The sequence below is a fragment of the Trachurus japonicus genome, chromosome 11 (assembly GCF_045865225.1).
Source record: "Trachurus japonicus isolate A0001 chromosome 11, Traja_1.0".
Classification (NCBI taxonomy): domain Eukaryota; kingdom Metazoa; phylum Chordata; class Actinopteri; order Carangiformes; family Carangidae; genus Trachurus; species Trachurus japonicus.
In genome coordinates, this window is record NC_140917.1 from 21863587 (window position 1) to 21884422 (window position 20836).

The 20836-nt window shown below is 50.2% G+C and overlaps 1 protein-coding gene across 3 annotated transcripts; it reads left to right on the forward strand.

Annotated features, from left to right (window-relative positions):
* The first annotated feature begins 313 nt into the window (after positions 1 to 313).
* ahdc1 (AT hook, DNA binding motif, containing 1) lies at positions 314 to 19602 on the forward strand. Of its 3 annotated transcripts, none has more exons than XM_085791811.1 (5): positions 314 to 856; positions 12283 to 13587; positions 13706 to 15432; positions 15957 to 17709; positions 18271 to 19602. In XM_085791811.1, the coding sequence occupies exons 2-4, from the start codon at positions 12397 to 12399 to the stop codon at positions 17701 to 17703; spliced, it is 4665 nt and encodes a 1554-aa protein (XP_085647937.1). In that variant the 5' UTR covers positions 314 to 856; positions 12283 to 12396; the 3' UTR covers positions 17704 to 17709; positions 18271 to 19602. The 3 variants fall into 3 exon arrangements, with proteins under 3 accessions (XP_085647937.1, XP_085647936.1, XP_085647939.1); XM_085791810.1 differs by lacking the exon at positions 314 to 856 and adding an exon at positions 11788 to 11982 and having other exon boundaries at positions 18271 to 19600; XM_085791813.1 differs by lacking the exon at positions 314 to 856 and adding an exon at positions 11812 to 11901 and having other exon boundaries at positions 18271 to 19600.
* The last annotated feature ends 1234 nt before the right edge of the window (positions 19603 to 20836 follow it).

Sequence of the window (20836 nt, forward strand, 5' to 3'; positions counted from 1 at the left end):
GTAGAGTTGATCAAAAACAATTTTCTGCTGATGCATTTTGTTTCTGTGAAGCTTTGTGTTTTGATGTAATATATCATATGATTTTAGTGTTATTGGCCTCCCAGGCAACAATCTTCTGTCCTCCCACTCCTCCTTTCTCTCCGTCTCTCCCCCTCTCCACTGCCTTTTTCATTCACACTTGCGCTCGCCATCCTCGCTGAACTACTGTTCCCATAGTTCCAGAGGTGTGAAGTGAGGCCAGCTACGGGTGCCCGGATGGCTTTGACAGTCAGGCACGTTGGAGAGGCACAGCGGAGACTAGGGCGCAAGAGAGACACAGAGCTGGAATTGCAGAGGCAGAGACGCACGGGCGCACGGTCGATTCTCGCCTCCCGCATACTGGGGAGTCCCGTGCCTGTCACCAAAACCGGAGGACAGAGCTCGAGCGCGGTCATGTCAGCACCTTAAATTGGGAGAAGACTGTGAACCAACGTCTCTGCTCCTTATTTTTTAAATTTTCCCCCCTTTTGTTTTTTTTTATTTTCCATCTTTGTGGGTGCAGATATTGATGTGAGCCAGAGGAGCGGTTTTTCCCGTTGAGTCGCACGAGACGGTGGCGCGCGACAGCAGAAGGAGACAACGTTTACATTGATGTGGGAGGACTCTCTGCCTCCGAGGCGTGGAGCCCAGATGAAGGGGAAATGCAGCGCGCTGACGGCTGCAGCCGTCAAGGCAACGGCTCCGTGACCCGCGCGAGGAGAGGAGCAAAGCACCGCCACCGACCGACAGCCCCGCGCGAGCCGCCAGCCAGCGTTGACACCGCAACAGCTCCAGCAGCCAGCGCGAGCCCCCAGACTCTCTCTCTCTCTCTCCCTTGGTGAGTGCGCGTGCAGCGTCTTGTGTACACAACACCTAAAAAAAATAAAAAAAAAAATAGCTTACTGTCGGCTCAGCCAGTTGTGCTGCGCACCTCTGGCTACGTTTCTTTTTGAGTTTTTCACATTAACCTCATCGGTGCCGTGAACGGACGGGGCTCTGCATGCGTACTGCTCGTGCTGCTGGGTCATCTGGGTTTTACTGTAGGCATGCAGCGTGTGTGGTTAGGATCTTTAATGATGATGTTCAAACACACAAACACACACACGCAATGTGGTTAAATGTGCGCGCAGTGAACCCTGTGCACCCCCACCTGTTTTAAAAAAAAAAGACAGATTTACATGATTCTCACCTTATAGCCTCATTATCTCTGAATATACATAGTGGAGGCAAGGCAACAGTACACACAGTGCCTCCCCAGGTACTGTCACACTGTTGGCACACACACTGCCTCTTGTCTTCCTCCCTGGCTGTCCCCGTGGACTGGCCCTGTGTGTGAGTTTGATGGGACTTTTCTAATAATTAATTCACCAGTGGCACATACCAGAGGTGTGGCTATGAGCCCATAGCTTTCTCATGTTGGACAGATGTTTGCTTTACATATAAACAGGAGACACAGAGAGTCCCGGGGAGCAATCAGCTAAGCCACCAGGGTTTCCATCCCGGCAAAGCCCCCCCTGAGCCATCAGGGCAGTTAGGCAGGAGGACACAGCAGCAGCACATCCTGCAGTGGAAACAGGGCCGGCGTGTTGGAGAGACACAGCGTACTCATGGTGGTGATTATCAGCTCTTGTCTGTGGTTTAGCAGGGAGGAGGGGGTGGGGGTGACAAAGGAAGAAGGAGTGCACGAGAAACTGAAAGAGAGGACAGTGAGGGAGGATGAGAGGGAGAGGGAAGTCAATGTCAGTGTCTGGGCAGTGACAGTTCGTTATTTAAGGGCCCCTCAAAGACGTGCACAGGCTGCCCTAGTGCGGGTGCTGTTGGTATGCAGAGTGATGCTCTGTCTGTCTGTCTGTCTCTCTGTCTGTCTCTCTCTGTCTGTCTCACACTCACACAGTCTCAGCCGCTAGTTGAAGAGTGAGTTCTCTTATTGGCAGGTCCACTTCAACATAATGAATAATTTCAACCCTCTGAATGCTGGAATGAAAAGGAAATGGCCTTACCTTGGCATGCAGCCGCTGTCTGTCAGACTTGTCTCTAGTGCATGGCCCTGTGTGTGTGTGTGTGTGTGTGTGTGTGTATGTGTGTGTGTGCGCGTGTGCGTGTGACAAACAGAGAGAATGTGAACATATAACAGCTTAGGCCTATTGTGCCTCCTACCTGTGTGAGCGGGGCTAGTTGTCATAGCAACGGCCTTGTAGCTCCGTTGATGTTCCTCCTGTCCTCATTGGCAGGGTCAGCGCACCTAACACACCACATCTCGTCTCAAAGCTTTGTGTGTGTGTGTGTGTGTGTGTGTGTGTGTGCGTATGCATGCACATATGTACTTCCAAGTGTGTGTGTGTGTGTGTGTCTGTGTGTGTGCTGTGGAAGTACCTTTTGTGTGTGTGTGCCATGCTGCAGTTTGTAGGTGTGTGGGTTGATGGCACAAACAAGTCAGAGAGTATTGTGTATGTATGTGTATGTATGTATGTGTGTGTGTGTGTGTGTGTGTGTGTGTGTGTGTGTGTGTGTGCGAATACACATGTGTGCTGCAGTGTCACAAAGATGCACCCTGCTGATATGACAGCCCACAGCTCAACCAATCACCTGTTTTCTCTGTCTGCCTATCAGCATGTGAGGTTGCCATAGTCAGACGTCCTCTTGATATGGAGGTCGCTATGGAGATGGAGAAGACAGAATGGACACATTCATGTATGCGTGCGCACACACAATAACACGCACGAACATTTACAGACTGACACATGAAACATTGATCGGTGCAGTATTCGTGGACTTCTGCTGATTCCCGCTGAAGTTTTGAGTTCAGGATGGTGCAACCTGTTGAATGGTGGTTTAGAGGAGCGGCAGTTTATTGAAGCATCAGGTCCAAACATGAGGACGATTCGCTTAAAGATAGAATCAGTTAATGAATCTCTTTGTGCTCCTTTCATTAATCCTTTACCTCTGCTAACAGACCTCACATACACGCTAGCACCAGACAGACTGTGGTAATCTAAATCAGTGGAAATCCTACCAGAGATTGGGTCTGTTCAAACGCTGATTCTCCAAAAACAATCTCAGACTTCTCCTTACAACTACAAAACATCTCATTTCATGCATTTGGCATCTAACTGTGCGCAAGATTTGTCAAATGCAACAAAATCGTTTTCTTTCTGTCTTTCTTTCTTTTTTTTTGTTAACTGATGTTTTGCTAAAGTCAGCCGATCATTCTGGCACTCCTCTTTGAACTCTTCACAACAGATATATTACTGCCATTCAGGAAAAGGGAATTTACACCAGCATTGTGAATGAGTCAGGCCATTATTACTCAGCACTTGAAATGCCTCCCAAAATACACGAGAAATTGATTTTAGGGCACAGATTCACATAAACAATTCTAATCTTTTTACTCTCACAGAATCTGGTTGGTTAGAGCTCAGAGCTATTAGATGATGGCTTTAAGCATAAACTGTGACATTGAAATGCAAATTATATCAAGTACACCCCCACCCCACCCCCCCCAAAAAAAAAAAAAAAAGACAAACAAAAAACAAAAAATGAATTGCAAAGTTTCCATTGTTAAAAAGTGACCATAGGACCTCTTATTTTAATATTGTGTCATAGGACATATTAGGAATATGTAAAACTTTTCATATTTTTCTTTTACTATGCAACGAGCTACAGGCAAAAATAATTACTTTGTCCTTGGAGTGAAGGGTACTGTCTTTTACGACTCCTATTAATCTAATCGTCACCTGAAGTGAAATAGCTTTCGCCACAGGCAGGTAAACGTGGTTCAACTCCCACACACACACACACACACACACACACACACACACACACACACACACAGATACACAGAGGCAAACACACACACACACACACAGATGCACCCACACACACAGCAACCATTTAGCATTAGTGTAAGCAGTGTTTGTATGCTACATTCTGTCACCTCCCACACGATACATTCATAAAACGGCTCCTCCACGCCAAAGGCACTGACTCAATAGAAGACACCTCTCCTTCCTTTTTCTCTCGCCCTCACCTCTCTGCCCCCCCCCCTCATTTATCTGTCCTTTAGTCAGTCCCTTCTTCTTCTTTTTCTTCTTCCTTTTTTCTACCACTTACCCCACTCCTCTACCCACCACCTCCTTCCTGTTCCCTCATTCCCTCCCTGTCCTTCCTCACTTACCTCCTCATTCTCCTTGCCTGCCCCCCACCCCCACCCCCACCCCCACCACCATCTCCAACCACCACCACCACCACCACCATCTCCCTCCCCACCCCCCCGGGGGCTGGTTGCAGCCGGTTTGAGTCTGACAGTGGAGAGGAAGCTTCGACCTCTCACCTCCGGAGGATGGAGGGAGGGAGGGGAGGGAGGGGAGACGAGAGGAGAGGGATGATGGAGGGCAGTCGGGTGGAGGGATGGGGCGCGGAGGGTGTGTGTGCGTGCGTGCGTGCGTGTGTGTGAGTGGGGTGCAACTGCAAGAGGCGAGAGAGAGGTCAAAGAACAGGGGAGGATTTGCGAAGAAGGGGAGAGGGAGGGGAAGGAGAGCTGGAGGGGGGAGGGACAGAGAGAGAGAGAGAGAGAGAGAGAAGGAGAGACGGAGGGGTCAGGAAGGAAAAGAGTGATAAATGGAGGGAGAGCGGCAAGATGGAAGGATGAGGAGGGAGAGATGGAGCGCGTGAGAGGATGAGAAGGAGAGAGAGACAGAGTGTGAAGCTGCTGTGTACCTCCCTAACAAGCTGGACAGAATCAGCTCAATTATTAAAGAGGAGCGAGAGATGGGGAAAACACGCAGACACACAGACGTACACGCACAAAAGCATCTCTCGGTGTCTGGCACACTCAACACATACTCGCCATCTCACAGACGCACAGACACACACTCACACATACAGTACTGTACCTATCTGTGTATTAACATACTCGCACATGTACAGTACGTCTGATGCTCATGTTTTCCCGTGCTCGTGCGTCAGAGTTATCTTTGTTTTTAGCGGCGTGTGAGGGTGCGTATACATGTGTCTGGGTATGTGTGTTGAAAACAGTGAGTCAGAGGATAAGCAGAGACTTGTTAGTGATTCTCCTCAACACCCCCCTCCACCACCACCACCACCACCACCACCCTGCCCCCCCCCCCTCTCTCCCCAATCCACCCCAGTCTACCCAATTTGGCTTCGGCACTGTTTCAACATTCCAGCGCCGTGGCTTCAATGTCGTCCCATCAATGTGAACAGATAATCAGAGCACTAAGGGGTCTGTATATAAATCCCCACCGTGAATATAGTTTTCACCCTCTTCCCTTCCTTTCTTCTCTGCCTCCCTTCCTCTCCTCTCCTCTCCCTCCTCCTCCTCCTCTTCCTCTCTTGCCCGTTCCACCCTTGTTTCTAGTTCTCTTTCTTCTTTCCCTTTTTCCCTCCTTCTCTGAGGAAGTGTATGCCCCCAAGGGACAAAAAGATTCGCTACCTTCCAGGAGAGAAAGAGATTGTGTGTGTCTCTCTCAGTGTGTGAATGTGTGTCCTCCACATGTGTGTGCGTGTGCCAGGATGATTGTGTGTGTATGTGTGTGTGTGTGTGTGCGCGTGAGAGTGAGAACACACACTTCCTGAGACAGAGAGAGAGAGAGAGAGAGAGAGGCAGAGATGAGCAACTGAAGAGCGAGTGAGAGAGTGAACGCAGGAGGCTGTGGAGGGGGAGGAGAGAGAAAGAGATAAGAGAGAAAGACAGAGAGTAGTCGGGGAGAAGGGGGAAGATGGATGAATGCACTGCGCACTGAATGTGTGTGTGTATGTGTGTGTGTGTCTATGAGTGAGAGAGAGAGAGGAAGAGAGATGTAGGGAGATGCAGGTAGACGGAAAGGGGACGAAAGGGTTTCTTATCCTCTCAGCAGAAGTCATAATTTCTTAGAGCATGCACAGATGTGTGTGTGTGTGTGTGTGTGCGTGTGTGCATGCCTGATTGTGTTTGTGTCTGAGTGTGTTACCTCGCTCAGGCTTGAGGCCAAGAACCGGAGCGGTACAGTGGTGGTGGTGTAGCGTCGGTGTGTGTAGTGCGAGCAGCAGCAGCAGCAGCATGCGTGTGTCTTGTGCGTGAGCTCTCTGAGAGGTGTGTGTGTGTGTGTGTGTGTGTCGAGGCTGTGGCTGATGAGCTGTCAGTACCTACAGTTGGAATGTTCACAAGGCGGCCATTGTTGTTCAAACAGCCAGCAGCCTTCTCCTTGGCAACGGGCGCTGCAGCAGCGTCTCCCACAGCAACTGTGGAACAGGAGTATATGGAGGGAGGAGGAGGAGTCAGGAAGTCAGGGCTGCAGCACAGAGGCCCCTCTCCAAAACACTGGCCTCAAGGTCTGAGTGTGTGCCGGGGTCCAAGCATCTGGTTTGTGTGTCTCTCTGTGTGTGTGAGGTAGATATGCATGGCTATGTGTGTGTGTGAGTGAGTGTCGGTATGTGTGGTTTTTAAGTGTGTCTGTGAGTTCTCGCCAGCGTGACTACGTGGAGTGTACATCTTTGCTCACACATGTGCGTTTGTGTGTACATATCAGCTTAGTGTGTGTGTGTCTGTGTGTGTGCACCTGTGTGAGCAGTAAGTGGGAGTGTTTCTGTGTTTGCACCTAAGTGGTTGTTTTCATCTCCCTGCATTTGCATGTGTTTGTGTGTTTGTGTGTGCTTCAAGACGTACCCCTGCCTGCGCGTCCTTGTGTGTGTGTGTGTCTGTGTGTATAATCCCGCACGCCGTTTTTTTTTTTTTTTTTGTTGTGCGCACACATGTGCACGTCGTTGCTCCTAGCTGTTCCCAGCTGGTACGGTCGGTCACATGACCTGACTGAGGGGCGGCCATCAGCAGCGCCACGAAACCGCCTGCAGGAGAGCGAGAGCGGATAGAGACTGTCAGGATGAGTTGAAGATGAGGAGGGAGGGAGGGGGAGTGGGAGCGTGTGTTGTGGGAGAGAGAAAGTGGAGGTGGGAGGTAGTGTGTTTGGGGTGGGGGGTGGGGGGGGGGTGCTAAAGAGATGAGTGAGTGGAGAGGAGGAGGGGGGCGAAGGAGGAAGAGGAAGGGGTAACACATAGTCCTCCTTGACTTAAAATAACTACACCATGTAGGTTCCTGCAGAAACAGCAGTGGGATAGTAAGGCAGTCAGAGTGGGGGGTGGGTGGGGGGTCCGGGTTGTGTGTTGTCTGGTGTGTGGTGTGTGGAGCTACTTCTGCGGTCCCCTGTGTGCATCCTTGGCAGAGCCGCCACTGTATCTGGTCTGTGTGAAGTCTGTTTAGGTTAGATGTGTGTCTGCGTGTCTGTCTGTCCTTTTTGTTTGTCTGCACATATGGTTTATGCGTCGGCCTCTGTTCATTTATATGCTTTGTGTGTGTGTGTGTGTGAGTGTGTTTGTTGTGTGTGTGTGTGTGTATGCGTGCACATGCTTGCTTTTGGCAGGAGATACAGCGTGCGCACTGATGATGGAGATCATTAGGAATTTCCTGCAGCTGGGGAGGTGGTGGTTTTTTTCTCCTTTTGGAGAGGGGCAGTAGGATGGGTGGGATATGAGTGGGTGAGAACGAGAGGAGAGGTCAGAGTGAAGGAGAGCGAGCGAGTGGGTTGGGGTGGGAGGGGGTGGGAGGGGGCGTCTGTGAGAATGTTTGTTGGACTGTCTCTGTTGGAGTGACTCGCGTGCACAGAGTTGCAGCCCACCAAAGCCCAAAGTTCACCTCTGAGGGGTTGTTGGAGGTGATTTGCACTCAGGCGTGTCCGCCCCAGTAGTATAATAAGTGCGTATAACATTCCCCACCTCCTTTTGGTACTTGAACACACCTCAAGGTCCTAAAACAACCCATGCTCGTGATTGGAAGAGTTTGTATTGGGACTGTTACTGCCTGTTGGGCTGCAATCCACTGTGGTTAAATGAAAAGACCTCGTAACTTCAATTCCACTGTTTTTCTTCTTCTCATTTAGTTGATTTAAAACTTTTTTACAGTTTGGCCGAGTGTTGAGTAAATATTGAAATCTCTTTCCCACAGTGGGAATAAAAATACCGCCTTAAAATCCAACATGTCAACATATCATTTTAAGATGAAGTCTAGCTTCTGTTCAGGTTGTGCTCGTGTTAAATGGGGTTTGTTCTCGTGTCCTCAAAGTTAAATAAAGACATTTTTTTCAGCCCTGAAGATGATATGAAATAACATAAATTAAAAATACATTTCCATTTAATCTCTTTTTTACTGACATTACACCACAGAGGCCTGTTAGCAGGAGTAGGCCGACTATTTAATATAGTGTTTGCACTGCATCGAGCACTCAAAAGTGACGTTGTGTTGATATTATATAATGTGCGATGTTTCATTGACAAAGTCAGACTGATGTTTGCCATGTGGAATACAACATGACACACTTGTTGTTACTCACCGTTTCCCACCGAAAACATCTCCGGGATGACTTGAAAACAGTTCGTCATCAAGTTGTCTAACAGTTTGGTCGATCGTCTCGGCTGCTGTTGTTTCCTGCATAATTCCTCTCACTGATGTTTTTCCGTCTGTAGTTGGAGAGAAGTCGTGCGTTGTCATGTGGGTCACATGGAGGTCTGCGGTCTGATGGAGCTGCAGGTCGGGGTTGCATCAGGGTGTGTGTGTGGGGGGGCGGGGTGGGATGGGGGGGCAGAGACTGACAGTAGCTGAGTTCCTGCGCGGTGTCACTCAGTCTCTGTGGACCCCCTGACCCACTTCCCCCTCCCCACCGCTCTCTCTCTCTCTCCCCTGGCCTCACATACACTTTCTCCATCTCTCTCCCACCCCCCACCCCAGCCCCCCCCCCCCTCTTCTTATCTGTCTCCATGGAGCTCCCCTCCTCCTCCTCCTCCTCCTCCTCCTCCTCCCCTCACCACCTCTCTCTCTCTCTCTCTCTCTCTTTCTCTCTCTCTCCACTACCTTTCTCTCTTTCTCTCTCCCCTCTGTGTCCCCCTCCCTCACACCCCCCCATGCTGTTTCGGTGCTGCTGCCTGTCTCTTAGCAACAACTGCACACCCGTTAGAGCTCAGTGAGTGCTTTTACAAACACACCCAGGAAGACACACTCATGCACGCACACATTCACAGACACACACACATGCACATCCACACTCACACTCTCTCTCACTCACACACACACACACACACACACAGGGTCTAGTTCCTCATTGAGGGTTGCTGCTGGCAGGCCTGTGAGTCTGCGAGCCTTTGTGGCAGTGAGATAGATGGGAAGAGAATAGATATGCTGTACAGCTACCATGTACAGAATGATTGTTCCTCTCAGACGATGCACAACGGGGCAACTGCCCAAAACTGGAAAATGACAGGTTCTACCCTCAGATTTCACACTGGCATGTGCGCGCAAACACTCGTCGTGTGTGTGTCACGTCGTGTTGTTGTTGTTGCTGTTGCTGCCTCTCCCGCGTCCAGACAATAAGCGCCGAAAAACTTTTTTCTGAGCAGATGAAAAACGTACAGTATCAAACACTTCCAAACAATACCGTTGGTATGAGGGCTCGTCTTTGTGCGACAACACATTCAACAGATCATCATGTGGGAGCAGCGCGCACAACCATCGGCAGACAATACTACGCCACTGTGTGTTCCAAAGCCCCAGAGCCATTCACAGTAAAAATGCACCAAAAACGCATTTGCTACGTATGACGGCGAATATATTGGAATGGCGACTGATGGATGCCAGGAGTATTTGCTTAAACAATGTGGGATAGTGGGAGTGTTTGATTGGCTGGCATCTAAGCCCTGTCAGGATGCCCCCCGCAGAGCACAGTAGAGGGATATTTGCATGTGTGTCTTTGTTTTGTGTGTGATCGTGCACGGCTATATGTGTGTGTGTGTGTGTGTGTCTGTGTGATATGTATGTCTTTATGTGCAAATCGATGTGTGAGTGTGTGGGAGGATGAAGCTGTGGGGGCATATTTGCATGTGTCTTTGTGTGTTGGTTCGTGTCGCCGTGTGTGTGTGTGTGTGTGTGTGTGTGTGTGTGCGTGTGTCTTTGTGTGAGTGACAATGTGAGCATGTATGTGTAAGCACATGTGCAGCAATGTTTAATTAAAGCATGTGTTCTTCTTCTCTCACACACCGGTCAGATGGAGCCTTAATTAATGAATGCTGTTAATTAGACGAGAAAGGAAGTGAGAACGAGAATAGGAGAGCGGGGAGGGAGGGAGGGAAGGAGGGAAGGAGGGAGGCAGCGCTGGGCATGGGAGGGAATGGGTGAGGGGGTTAAAGAAACTATGTGTAGCGTGTGTGTGTGTGTGTGTGTGTGTGTGTGTGTGTGTTCATCTCCATGTGTGTCTGTCCCAGTTGTGTCATTCCTCAGAGCAGCAGAACGTTGAGGTTGCTCTGCTCCATGTGTTCAGCCCCAAACTCTGCAACAGCAAAACTCCCACTCCTCCTCCTCCTCCTCCTCTTCCTCTCCTGCTTCCTCTTCTTCTACTTCCCTCTCCTCTCGCCTCTTTCAACTTTTTTCTCCCTCATACTTAAAATCTGTCTGCCTCCATCTATCCGACCACTTATCATCCTTCCCCTGTCTCGATCATGCCTTTCACCCCCCCCCCCCCATGCTTCTTCTGTCCTGCTTTTTCTCATACTTTCTCACCAATTCACTCAGTCATTCTGGTGTCTCTGGCCCCCTCCGCTCCCTGTTCCCCCCCTCTCTCTCTTTCTCTCTCTCACTCTCTCTGTCCTTCTCCCACCCTCCTAATCAGAGCCATATGTTGGAGAGAGAGGCAGAGAGATCTGACGATGGACAGGATTGTGTTGTATGTGGAGACTGAGTGTGGTACAGTGCTGGAGCCAGCCGTGTGTGCGTGCGTGCGTGCGTGCGTGCAACAGTGGCACGCAAAGCTTGCATTTGTGTTTTTGAATGTGTGCACGCATGCCGTCACATGTGAGTCTGATAGCACGTGTGGTCCAGATTTCATAAGATTTCTTTTTCTTCTGGCTGTCTGTACTTGCAGTTCTCCTCTGCTCTAGGTTTCTATAATCCTCCAGTCGTTCCTGTCTTTCTGTCACCTTCATCTCTCCATCCTCTTAACACCTCTCTATTCATCACCTCTCTGCTTCCCCCTGGTGGCTGCGATTATTCACACATTCTCATTCTTCTTGTACCCTCCAAGTCTAATGCTTTGTAATGCATTTGAATAGTTTTGGTGAAATGGGGCATGCAGTGCGAGTGTGTGTGTCTGTGTCTGTGTGTGTGTGTGTGTGTGTGGAGGACTACTCAATTGTTTATTGTAATTTCGGGATTTTTACAACACGTGCATCTGCTCACTCAAGTATTGTGAGACTGAAAAATGTTGGCAAAACTCTCTCAACCCCATACACAATAAAGCATTCTGAGAGTCTGGCCATGATCATGTAAGATCAACAGCATGTGTGAAAATCCAACTGAAGAGTGTAAAGTGGCTCTGCCTTACTTGTGCACCTACAGTCTGCTGGTACGCCGCAAAAACGAAACACTAACGACAATTAGACTTTAAAATTTTATATTGCAAGTCATCTTCCAAAATAATAGTGTCTGATGTGAGATGGTGCAGCGCTCACCAAAATACTGATTCTAGTCTGGTCTGATGTGTGCTGTGACATCATGTACTAATCTCTTATTCTTTCTGCTCCACCCTCCTCCACACTCTTTTCTTTTTCTTTATTTTTTCCCCCCACTCACCCTGTCTCCTACCTCCGTCAACTTCTCCCTTCCGCTGTCTGTCTGTCTATCTATCTGTCTGTCTGTCTGTCTGTCTGTTTCTTTCTCTCTTTCTCTCACTCTAGCAACCATGGGCAAAAGACAGGAGCAGAGGGGAGAGGGAGAAGTATGTGAGCTCTCCACTGCAGTATTGATGACCCAATGATCCCCTGCAGAACAGAGCCAGTCAGGCAGACAGAGTGAGGCTCAACTCAGAATCAAAATCAGAATCAGCGCCACAACCATTCAGTAAAAGCAACCAACTGAGCAGGATATGAATGGTAAATGTAATCTAATGTTGTAATGCTGCTGTGTGGGTGGCACAGTTAATAGAGTAGAGTGCATTACAGATTAGGTTTATGGCCCAGTGCCAAAAATGTTGACGATTCCATCACACAACCGCAAATCCATCTGTGCTGCAAATGTTTGATTTTAATTTGTACAGTATGCTTGATGCCTTACAATGACCAATATATTAAGCAGAAAGGAGTTCCGATTAAATTTTTTAAATAAAACGAGGAGATGTTAAATTTGTGGACTTTGTGTTCAGTTGATAATAATTCTTTTATCTCTGTCCCTAGGTTCTTGAATCATCTCACTAGCCGTTAGAGGAAGACCGCCACAAAGAAGAAACATTTACATACAGCAGGAAAAAATCTTTTCCGTCCCTCACTACCAGCAAGACCGTACACTGAATGAGTGGCTTGTCAGATCACCTATTCTCAGGCCAGTCTGGGGCTCCAGTGGGCTGTGGTGGGAATCAGGCAGAGGAGAAAGGGCGTGTTGGAGGGCTGGAGGAGCTGGAAGGGCCCGAGCTCTGGACCAGGGAGCTTGGGTTCCAGGAGGAGTCCCAAGATCCCTCCAACGATGGACTGGCACCGGTGACCTCGGACCACTTCCCCCCCTCGTCTCCCTCTGCCCAGGCCAACGGCCTCCACCTGCAGAGAAGACTGGGGCACAACACCTGTCGGCGGAGGCAGACGGAGACTCGCACTACCGCCGAGGCGCATCCATTCGCAGAGACATTTAAAAACATGCAGACGCACATAGACCCAGATGTGCACGCGCAGGCTGTGTCACACGCACACATGGATAATTGCGGACACATGGATATCAATGCACACACAGGGTCCGTCGGGCCAGAACACACCAGAACTCTCACACCAGAGGCCATACACACAAACTCACCTCAACCCCTGTCTTTGGCACTTGGCAATCATCCAGCCTCCACCAATCAGCTTGCAGCTCCTGTCCTCACAGCTGAGACAGACATGCCCTCGACCTTTTGTCCAGTTCCTATTGGTCCAAACACAAACCCCGGCTCCTCTCCTCCTCCCGTGGAGGCAGAGAAGAAGTATGCACTCCGCAGCTCTGGACGTCCCCGCTTCCCCTGTCACCTGCGCAAATCCTCTCGCCTCCGCCGCAGCATAGATGATGTGGAGAAGAGAGCAGGGAGGGAGGAGGAAGAAGTGATAGAGGAGAAGATCTGGAGGGTTAAAGAAGAAGAAGTGGCGGTTGCTGAAAAGGAGGAACATAAGCCCGTGGAGGCCGTCCTTCCCACGCCTCCCTGCCCTACAGACGTTCCTCTTGCTCTAACTGTACCCAAAACTGTTCCTAAAGCTACACCTAAACCTGGGCCCAGACTTGGGCACAAACCTGGACCTAAATCCAGGTCTAGGCCCGCTCCGAAGTCTGTCCAAAAAGCAGGTCCCAAAAGTGTCAAACAGCGGCAGGCAGCGCAGGCCATTCAGCATCGTGTTACCCCTCATCACCCATTTGTGAACACGTCCACCATCTCCGCATCCCTGCAAACTGTGAAGGAGGAACCTGTTGCAGACTTAGGGGTATGTCCTCCCAATAACCGGAAATGTAAACGTTATGTTGGCGTAAGTAAATTTATCGTTACATATCACCGTTCTTGCTCATAATACATTAATCAGTGCTCTGTCATGTATAAAAATAATTTACAATTGCACGTGTTTTATGTTGGTCTCGGCTCTACAGGTGAGGAAGATTGTCGTCAAGGTGGCTCGTATTCCTGTCAGTCTCAGCCGCCGACAGAAGAGCTACAAGATTTCCAATTTGGAGACGGTTACAGGTACAGAGAAAGGCGTTGACGGCGCCCTGGAGGGCTCAGACGTGGTTCGAGAGCCGACCGCACTTCTCCGCATGAAGAACAATGGCAAGAGCGTTATGGTGATGTTCCCTCCTGGAGAGCTGCCTGTTATTCTCAAACGCAGGCGGGGACGGCCACCTAAACAGCCCCTGCCAGCAATACCGGGGGAGCCCCCGACTCCCAGCAGTGCTAGCGGTAACGGGGACCAGGCCAAAAAGCCCCGGAGGCGTCGTCGGACTAAACTCCCTTCTCCCTATCCGTCTTACGTTAATGATACTAATGATGTGAAAACAGAGTACGGGGACGTTCTGTCCAAACTGGCCTTTCTGAACCGTCAGCCCCCCGCCACCGGCCGCTGCTCTCCACCTCGATGCTGGACCCCCAGTGAGCCAGAGAGCTTTCATACCCCCTTGGAAAACCCTGGAATATCCACCCTGCTCCACAGGCTAACTGGGTTTAGACGCCCGCGTGGTGGCAGGGGAGGGGGCATTGGGAGAGGCGGCGGAGCAGCAGGGGGGATCGGGGGCAGCGAGCGCAATAAGAGCACCTTCAGTGACTTCTTTGAATCCATAGGCAAGAAGCGGAAACTGAGCCCTGTGTCTGAGCACGGGTTACCTAGGAAAAGGGGAAAGGGGGCAGGGGGAGGTGGGGTTGGACGGGGAGGGGGCATGGTAGGAACTGAGCCTGGGGGGGAGAAAACAGTCAGGAAGAGACGTGTGAGGAAAAACGGCGCACTTAAAGGAGAGGGGGTTTCCATGGGGCAAGACTGGCCCAATGGGGCAGGTGGGTGGGGGGAGGAGGGGGGTATGGAGAAGGAGAAAGGTCTGGGTGGGTTTCAGCTCTGTGGATCTCCAAGGGGGGGCTTTTCTTCCTGCGAGGTTGGAAGGGGGGGTGCCTACAGCAGCCAGGGTGGAGGCAGAGGCGTCGGGCCGGCTGGCGAGGATTCACAAGGCCTGTTTGCCGGATACTTCCGCTCGCTGCTCGACTCGGACGATTCGTCAGACCTGTTGGACATGTCCTCCTCCCAGTCGGACCCCCGTAAAGCTTCATCCACTCCTGGTTATGAGCCATCCAGCCCAGCTGCCGGGCACAGCTGGTCCCCTGCTTTCTCCAAGTGGTGCTCTAAGGGTGCAGGGTCTGGGGTGGAGGGTTCGGCCCAGACACACAGCTCCTCCACCAGGCCTCCGTACAGCTACGGCAGCCTGGCCCAAACATCGCCCACCACCTCTACTTATCCCAAATCCACCGCTCCATCTCTCTCACACTCTCCCAGCTCCCCCCACCCCACCTCTTATGGCCACTTCTCCTCTGGCTACTCCTCTTCCTGCCCCGCACTGTCACAGAGATCCTCAGACTGCAGCTTTGCATTCGGGTCTGGGCACGGCAGCGGCAAGCCCCCCCCCATTGGCCAGATTGGTTACTCCAGCTACCAGGCAGCAGCAGCCAAGCGGGGCTTTTGTGGATATCCTGGAGCAGGTCATTCCTCCATGCGGGGGGAGTCAACGGGACCCACGTCACCTGGAGGAGGATACATGTCTGTGGCCAAAGGCAACCAGTTCAGCACCTCCTCCCCAGAGGGATTCAAGCAGTACAACGCCAATCAGTGGAGCTACAGGTAATTCATTTGCATAGCAATCTGTGATCTTAAAGAAAACATTTAATAACTAATGTTAAGAGTTGAAGATATTTCTGAGATGCCTTTTCACAAAATCTTTTTCCACTTGGTATGAAAGGGTTTTAAGGGCGATTAAATGTTTTCTTCCATTAAAAAGAGATGTACAAACTAATAAAAGTCGGACCATCAGAGGATCAAAGTGATGAGATTTGGTTAATATAAATGTTTCACTCCAGCTCATCATTTTCAATTTTACCCCGTCCACCATGTGCCCATTAACGGTCGATACCTGACATTAGTTAACTCAGGCCTGAAATGTTGTTTGCCGTGGTTATCCATAGGAATACATAATCAGAAAATCAGATCCTACATTGACGGTTTTGTCTTCAGGGTCCTATTACTGACTGGTGGAGCTGCAACAAAGAGCAGTGGAAATTGAACTATTTCTTAAATATAGACATATTGCTCAATTCATGTTTGTATGTGTTATCATTTTTGTGTTTTTTCTTTTTTCCCCCCTTTAGACAAGGCTTCGGTGGCTGGTCAACAGACAGCTTTGGGCCTCAGTATCATGGCTACAATGAATATGGCTCCAACGAGTCCAAAGACATCTTGGATATCTCAAACTACACCCCCCAGAAGGCCAAGCGACAACCGTTTCCTGAAAGTTTATCAGAATCCTCCTCTGACTCTTCACATCTTGGCTCCGTGGCCACTGGCAGCGGGCCGAGCTCCGCAGGTGGCTCATACAAACAGAACGAGGCCGCTCCTGTGAGTGTGGAGGGGGGCCAGTCGAGCCTATCCAGCCTGGAGAAGCTGATGATGGATTGGCACGAGAGTGCTTCGGGACCCTCGTACAACTGGAGCCAGAGCGTCCTCTTCCACGGAGGCGGGACCGGCAAGCCTGGCCGCGGTCGCCGGAAACGGACTGAAGTGCAATCAGAGAAAGAGGGGGGTTCTGGGTTACACTCCGACTCCCCATCCAGTCCGTCACCGACGCCCACTCCTGGACCTAAACGGGGTGGGGTCGGTGGACGGGGCAGAGGGTCTCGAGGAGGAAGAGGGGGGTTGTCGCCCTGTCAGAGGGAGCGGCCGTCGGGAGCCAAAGGCCGGGCCAAGGCCGTCTCCGCGTCGGGGGCAGGAGGAGGAGTAGTGTCTGCTGGGGGTCCGGAGGGGTCTGGGCTGTTCCAGGAGGTGCTGGACTATTACAGCGGAGACAGTAGTAGCCTCTCTCCCCTGGCCACTCCCAATCCTGCACCGCCTTCCAGCTACCTCCAGGACCCCTGTGAGTACCCCTCCCCTTACTCTGCCCACCCCTCCACACCTTCCTCCGAGGAGCGATATCCAGCCTTATACCCTGGAGAGTCCTCCTCTTCCCTCTCACCCAGTGTCTCATCTCCCCCTTACCCTCCCAAGCCCACCCCTCCTCCGCCCCAGTCCTACCACCCAGTCCCATCCAGGACCTTCTCCCCCTCCTGCTCCCCCTCCCCACGAGTGACCCCCCACTGCGGCACCGCACTGAGCCCCTCGCATCGCCCGCCTCCGAAAGACCCGCAGTTCTCGCAGTACGACTCCCCCAGCTACTGCAGCTCCCCCTACTGGTACGGACAGACATCGCACAGCGGCAGCCCCAGCCCCCACTCCCACAGCGCGCACTCCAACACGGCCGTGCACGCACACAGCAACCCTCACACGAGTCCCCACGGAAACGCACACGGCAGCAACCCGCTCGCGAGCCCGAACGCAAACGCGCACTCACACACGCATTTAACCCCTACTCCGCACGACACACACCATCACGGCACGCAGCAGACCCACGCTAACCTGAGCGCGCACACCAACGCCCATCCCACCTCGCTCCTCCAAAGCCACACCAACAACCAGCCGCTCCACAACGCACACGCCAACCCCAACGCTCACCTCCCCTCCCACACGCACTCCACCCCCAGCCCCAGCCTCCTCTCCCACTCCACGCCCGTGCTTTACGAGGAGCGCAGCCCTCCCTCCGCCATGACTGCCCACAAGCGGGATCTGGCCCCCCACGCCATGAGCACAGGCCATTGCCAGCTTCCCCTGCCTCACTCCCCGTTCCCCAAACCCCCCCTGGACTCCTCGCCCCATCAGGAGGACGCTAGCGGCTTCTCCCTGTCCCACCAGTCCTACCAGGGCATGGGACACCGCTACCCCTCCCAGGTGGCTCAGGGAGGCGGCGTGCTGTGCCAGCTCCTGGACCCAGCCAGTGATGACAGCTTCAGCGTCACCAGCCTGTAACAGCAGGTGAGTGCAGTGCGTTCAACGGACGTAGCCTACACACAGTTAAGGCCATCAGACATTTATAGAGGAGTGTGAAATTATTGAGGGTGAAGTTGGCAAGTGTTTGGAAAGCAGTTCATTACTTGATATTTAATTGGATGACGAAGCACTATTAGTAGTTGTAATTAATAAATGAATAGCTTATATAAACATCACAGTGAATTTCTTATCACTTTGACACAAAAGACTTTTGCCTGATTAGTACAGGGGGGTCAGATTATAAAATTGCTTTTGTGAGACTCCATGTTTGCAAAGGTGGATTCGAAAATATAGAAGCCTGTATCTCAGAATATGTTCAAATCCATGTAAAATCTTTGACTAAAGTAAATAACATTAAATAAAAAAAATAGAGTGCATCAGCACAGTGCTCACATACTTACTACATTGCTTTTAGCAGCACATCAAACACTGAAATGATGTGTTTACAAGGACCTATTAAGCTTTAGCACTGTCCAAAATATAATCTTATATTACTCACTCTCTTTCCCTTCATCTTTTTCCTCTCTCCCTTTGTTTTTCTTTCAGGTGCATTCAATCCAAGCTTTTACAGATTTGCAAACATTTTTTTTTTTTGTTAAGGAGACTTCTTTGTGAGAGACTGTGAAATGAAGGGTGAGAATTTAGCTGCCAGCTTTGGACAGTAAAGCTTTAATTCTCCAGCACTGACAATCAAAATCAACCGCAACTTAAACACCCAAGCATGTGCGCACACTGACCCATGCAGACACACACACACAAGCATACACACATGCATACACACATGCACACACACCAACACAGACACGCATGTGCAGATGAATTCACTACCTAAACCTGAACACATAAAATCATACGTGTACACTCACTCACACTCTACGCTGGAACGAGGGACTGGCAAAGAGGAGCTGACAGATGAATACCAGACGCTGACGGACAGAGACAAATCTATTTCCTCATTCTGTTGAGTCCTGCTGTGACACATAGAGGACTCTATTTCCCAGAAGTCTGTATTTCACCAAATCTTTCTGGTGTTGTTTATGTACATCTGCAATATGGACAAACCACGATCACAATGCTCTATCTCTCTTTCTGTTTCTTCCCTCTGTCCTCTCTCTCAAGTCCCCTCCTTTGCTAAACCAGCAACCGTGTTCTGCACTCGACTCGCCAACACCGCATCTCTGTCTTGTGCTCTAACCTGAACCGCATCTGAGCCCAAATCTACTTTTTAAATACCATGAGCCTTGCAAATGTCCCGCTCTGTGCACTCCTTGTGTTGTGTCCCATAAGAGAAAAGTGGACTAAACCAGTTTCTGCTCTTGAAATACCAGCATCTGTACATATGATTCCAGCTCCAAGCCAGGGGGCCCCCTGTTCGCTCTGAAGGTCCGTCATCAACATGCCCTCCTCAGCGTTCTGCCATGGTCTCTCTGCTCTGGGGGGGTGGGTGGGTGGTTGGGGGGTGGGTGGGGAACTGCAGCATGGAGACTCAACATCCTGTGTTTTGCTGTTTTAAACTACAAGGGAAAGAGACATTGAAATCACACAACGGCCCCAAAGAGACTCTTGTTTTCTGTGTGCAAATGTGAGACAGAGGAGGTTGTGTTTGCGTGATGCATGTATTTGTGCGTATGTGTGCCTATATGTGCGTGCGTGTGGGTATGCGTGCGTGCCTACGGGGTCAAAAGGAGTGACGCTCCACAGACACCTAAGTCTTGGCGGGGCCTCATTCGTTCTTTCACTCTCTCCCTTCTTTTTTCTGTGGTCTTGTGTTGTTTGGTGGTTTTTGTGATGAAAAAATTGTATATCTGTCTGTTACATATCATGTATGTATCTGAGGTGCAAAATATTTAAATACACATTCTGTTCTTGCCATTGGTAATCCTGTCTATAGCATACTGCTTCTTTAAGGGATTAAGGGAGGTGTGAGCTTGTTTGTGTGTGTGTGTGCGTGTGTGTATGTGTGCGCGCGCGTATGTGTGCGTGCGTGCGTGAGTGAGTGAGTGTGTGTACGTTTTTTAGAGCCTCCCTGAGTATTGGGCTTTGCCCAGGCTGTCTGGGACTGTGAGCGCGAGAGTTCAGTCAAGGACACAATTCGACAGGGAGTGAAAGGGAGGGGAGGAGAGGAATGGATGGCGGGGAGAGCAGGGGAGGATGTGTTGGAGGGAAAAGAAAGAAAGCAGACTGAGGAAATCAGAAAAGAGTGTCAGAGAGGTTTTAAAGCCACTGAAACAAAATGCACAAAAATGTACTGTTGCAAAATTCCTCTTCCATATAAGGAAATGTACTAAAGCACAGCGTAAAGACCGATGGAAGCAGAGAGCTGACAGGAAGGGACCCATGCATGTCCTCACAGGGAGTCTTGCTATAATACAGCAAATATTATGCATCTGCAGCTTGTGTGTATTGTGTGTGTGCCAGACAGACAGGGAGAGCGGGATAGAAAGAAAGCAGATGGGGGGAGTTTACTGGCTGCATATTGTGTACAGTTTGTCAACAGGCTGACTAAATAGACTCAGACATGGCCGGAGGAAATGTGTTTGCTGTGACATTCCACTGTATGGTGGAAGGGGACACGCACTGTCGACAGCACCGCATGACAGACAGAGAGGAAGAAGAGGGCGCAGGGCAACAGCTCTCTCACAGAGTTTTCCTCTATACTTTATTTATATACAACATGACAGAATTCAATTATTAATGATCGTTTTCTGAGCCAAATTTAAACAAAATTACAGCCAACCAAAATCCACGCTCAGCAAGTTTAAGGACACAAATCTGTCATAATCCTTTTCTCAAAACAATCAGTGACAGTAGTCTTCAGATTACGAGTAACTAAAAGCAGAAATACCACAATGTAAGAATCCAAGCAAACATTCTGCATTACAAAAAAAAAAAAAAAAACTTAAATAAAAAACCGGCCTACTCATAAAACTTGACTTAAAGCAAATATATTAGTATTTATTATGCAGCGGAATAACCCCTGTCTGTTTATTTGATTGTGGATCTTTTAACATGTGGGCAGCATTTTAATGGTTTAATGTAGCTGGTCCACAGTGTGTTCATTTTCAAAAGTTCCCTCTGATAGATATCCTTTTGAGCAGAAGTAAAAAGTAGC

What these genes read in the sequence shown, in the direction of transcription:
- ahdc1 (XM_085791811.1), top strand. Translation starts at nt 12,397, where the DNA reads ATGAGTGGCTTGTCAGATCACCTATTCTCAGGCCAGTCTGGGGCTCCA. An exon ending in AATGTAAACGTTATGTTGGC is followed by an intron (nt 13,588 to 13,705) that starts GTAAGTAAATTT and finishes TCGGCTCTACAG; the next exon opens with GTGAGGAAGATTGTCGTCAA. An exon ending in GCCAATCAGTGGAGCTACAG is followed by an intron (nt 15,433 to 15,956) that starts GTAATTCATTTG and finishes TCCCCCCTTTAG; the next exon opens with ACAAGGCTTCGGTGGCTGGT.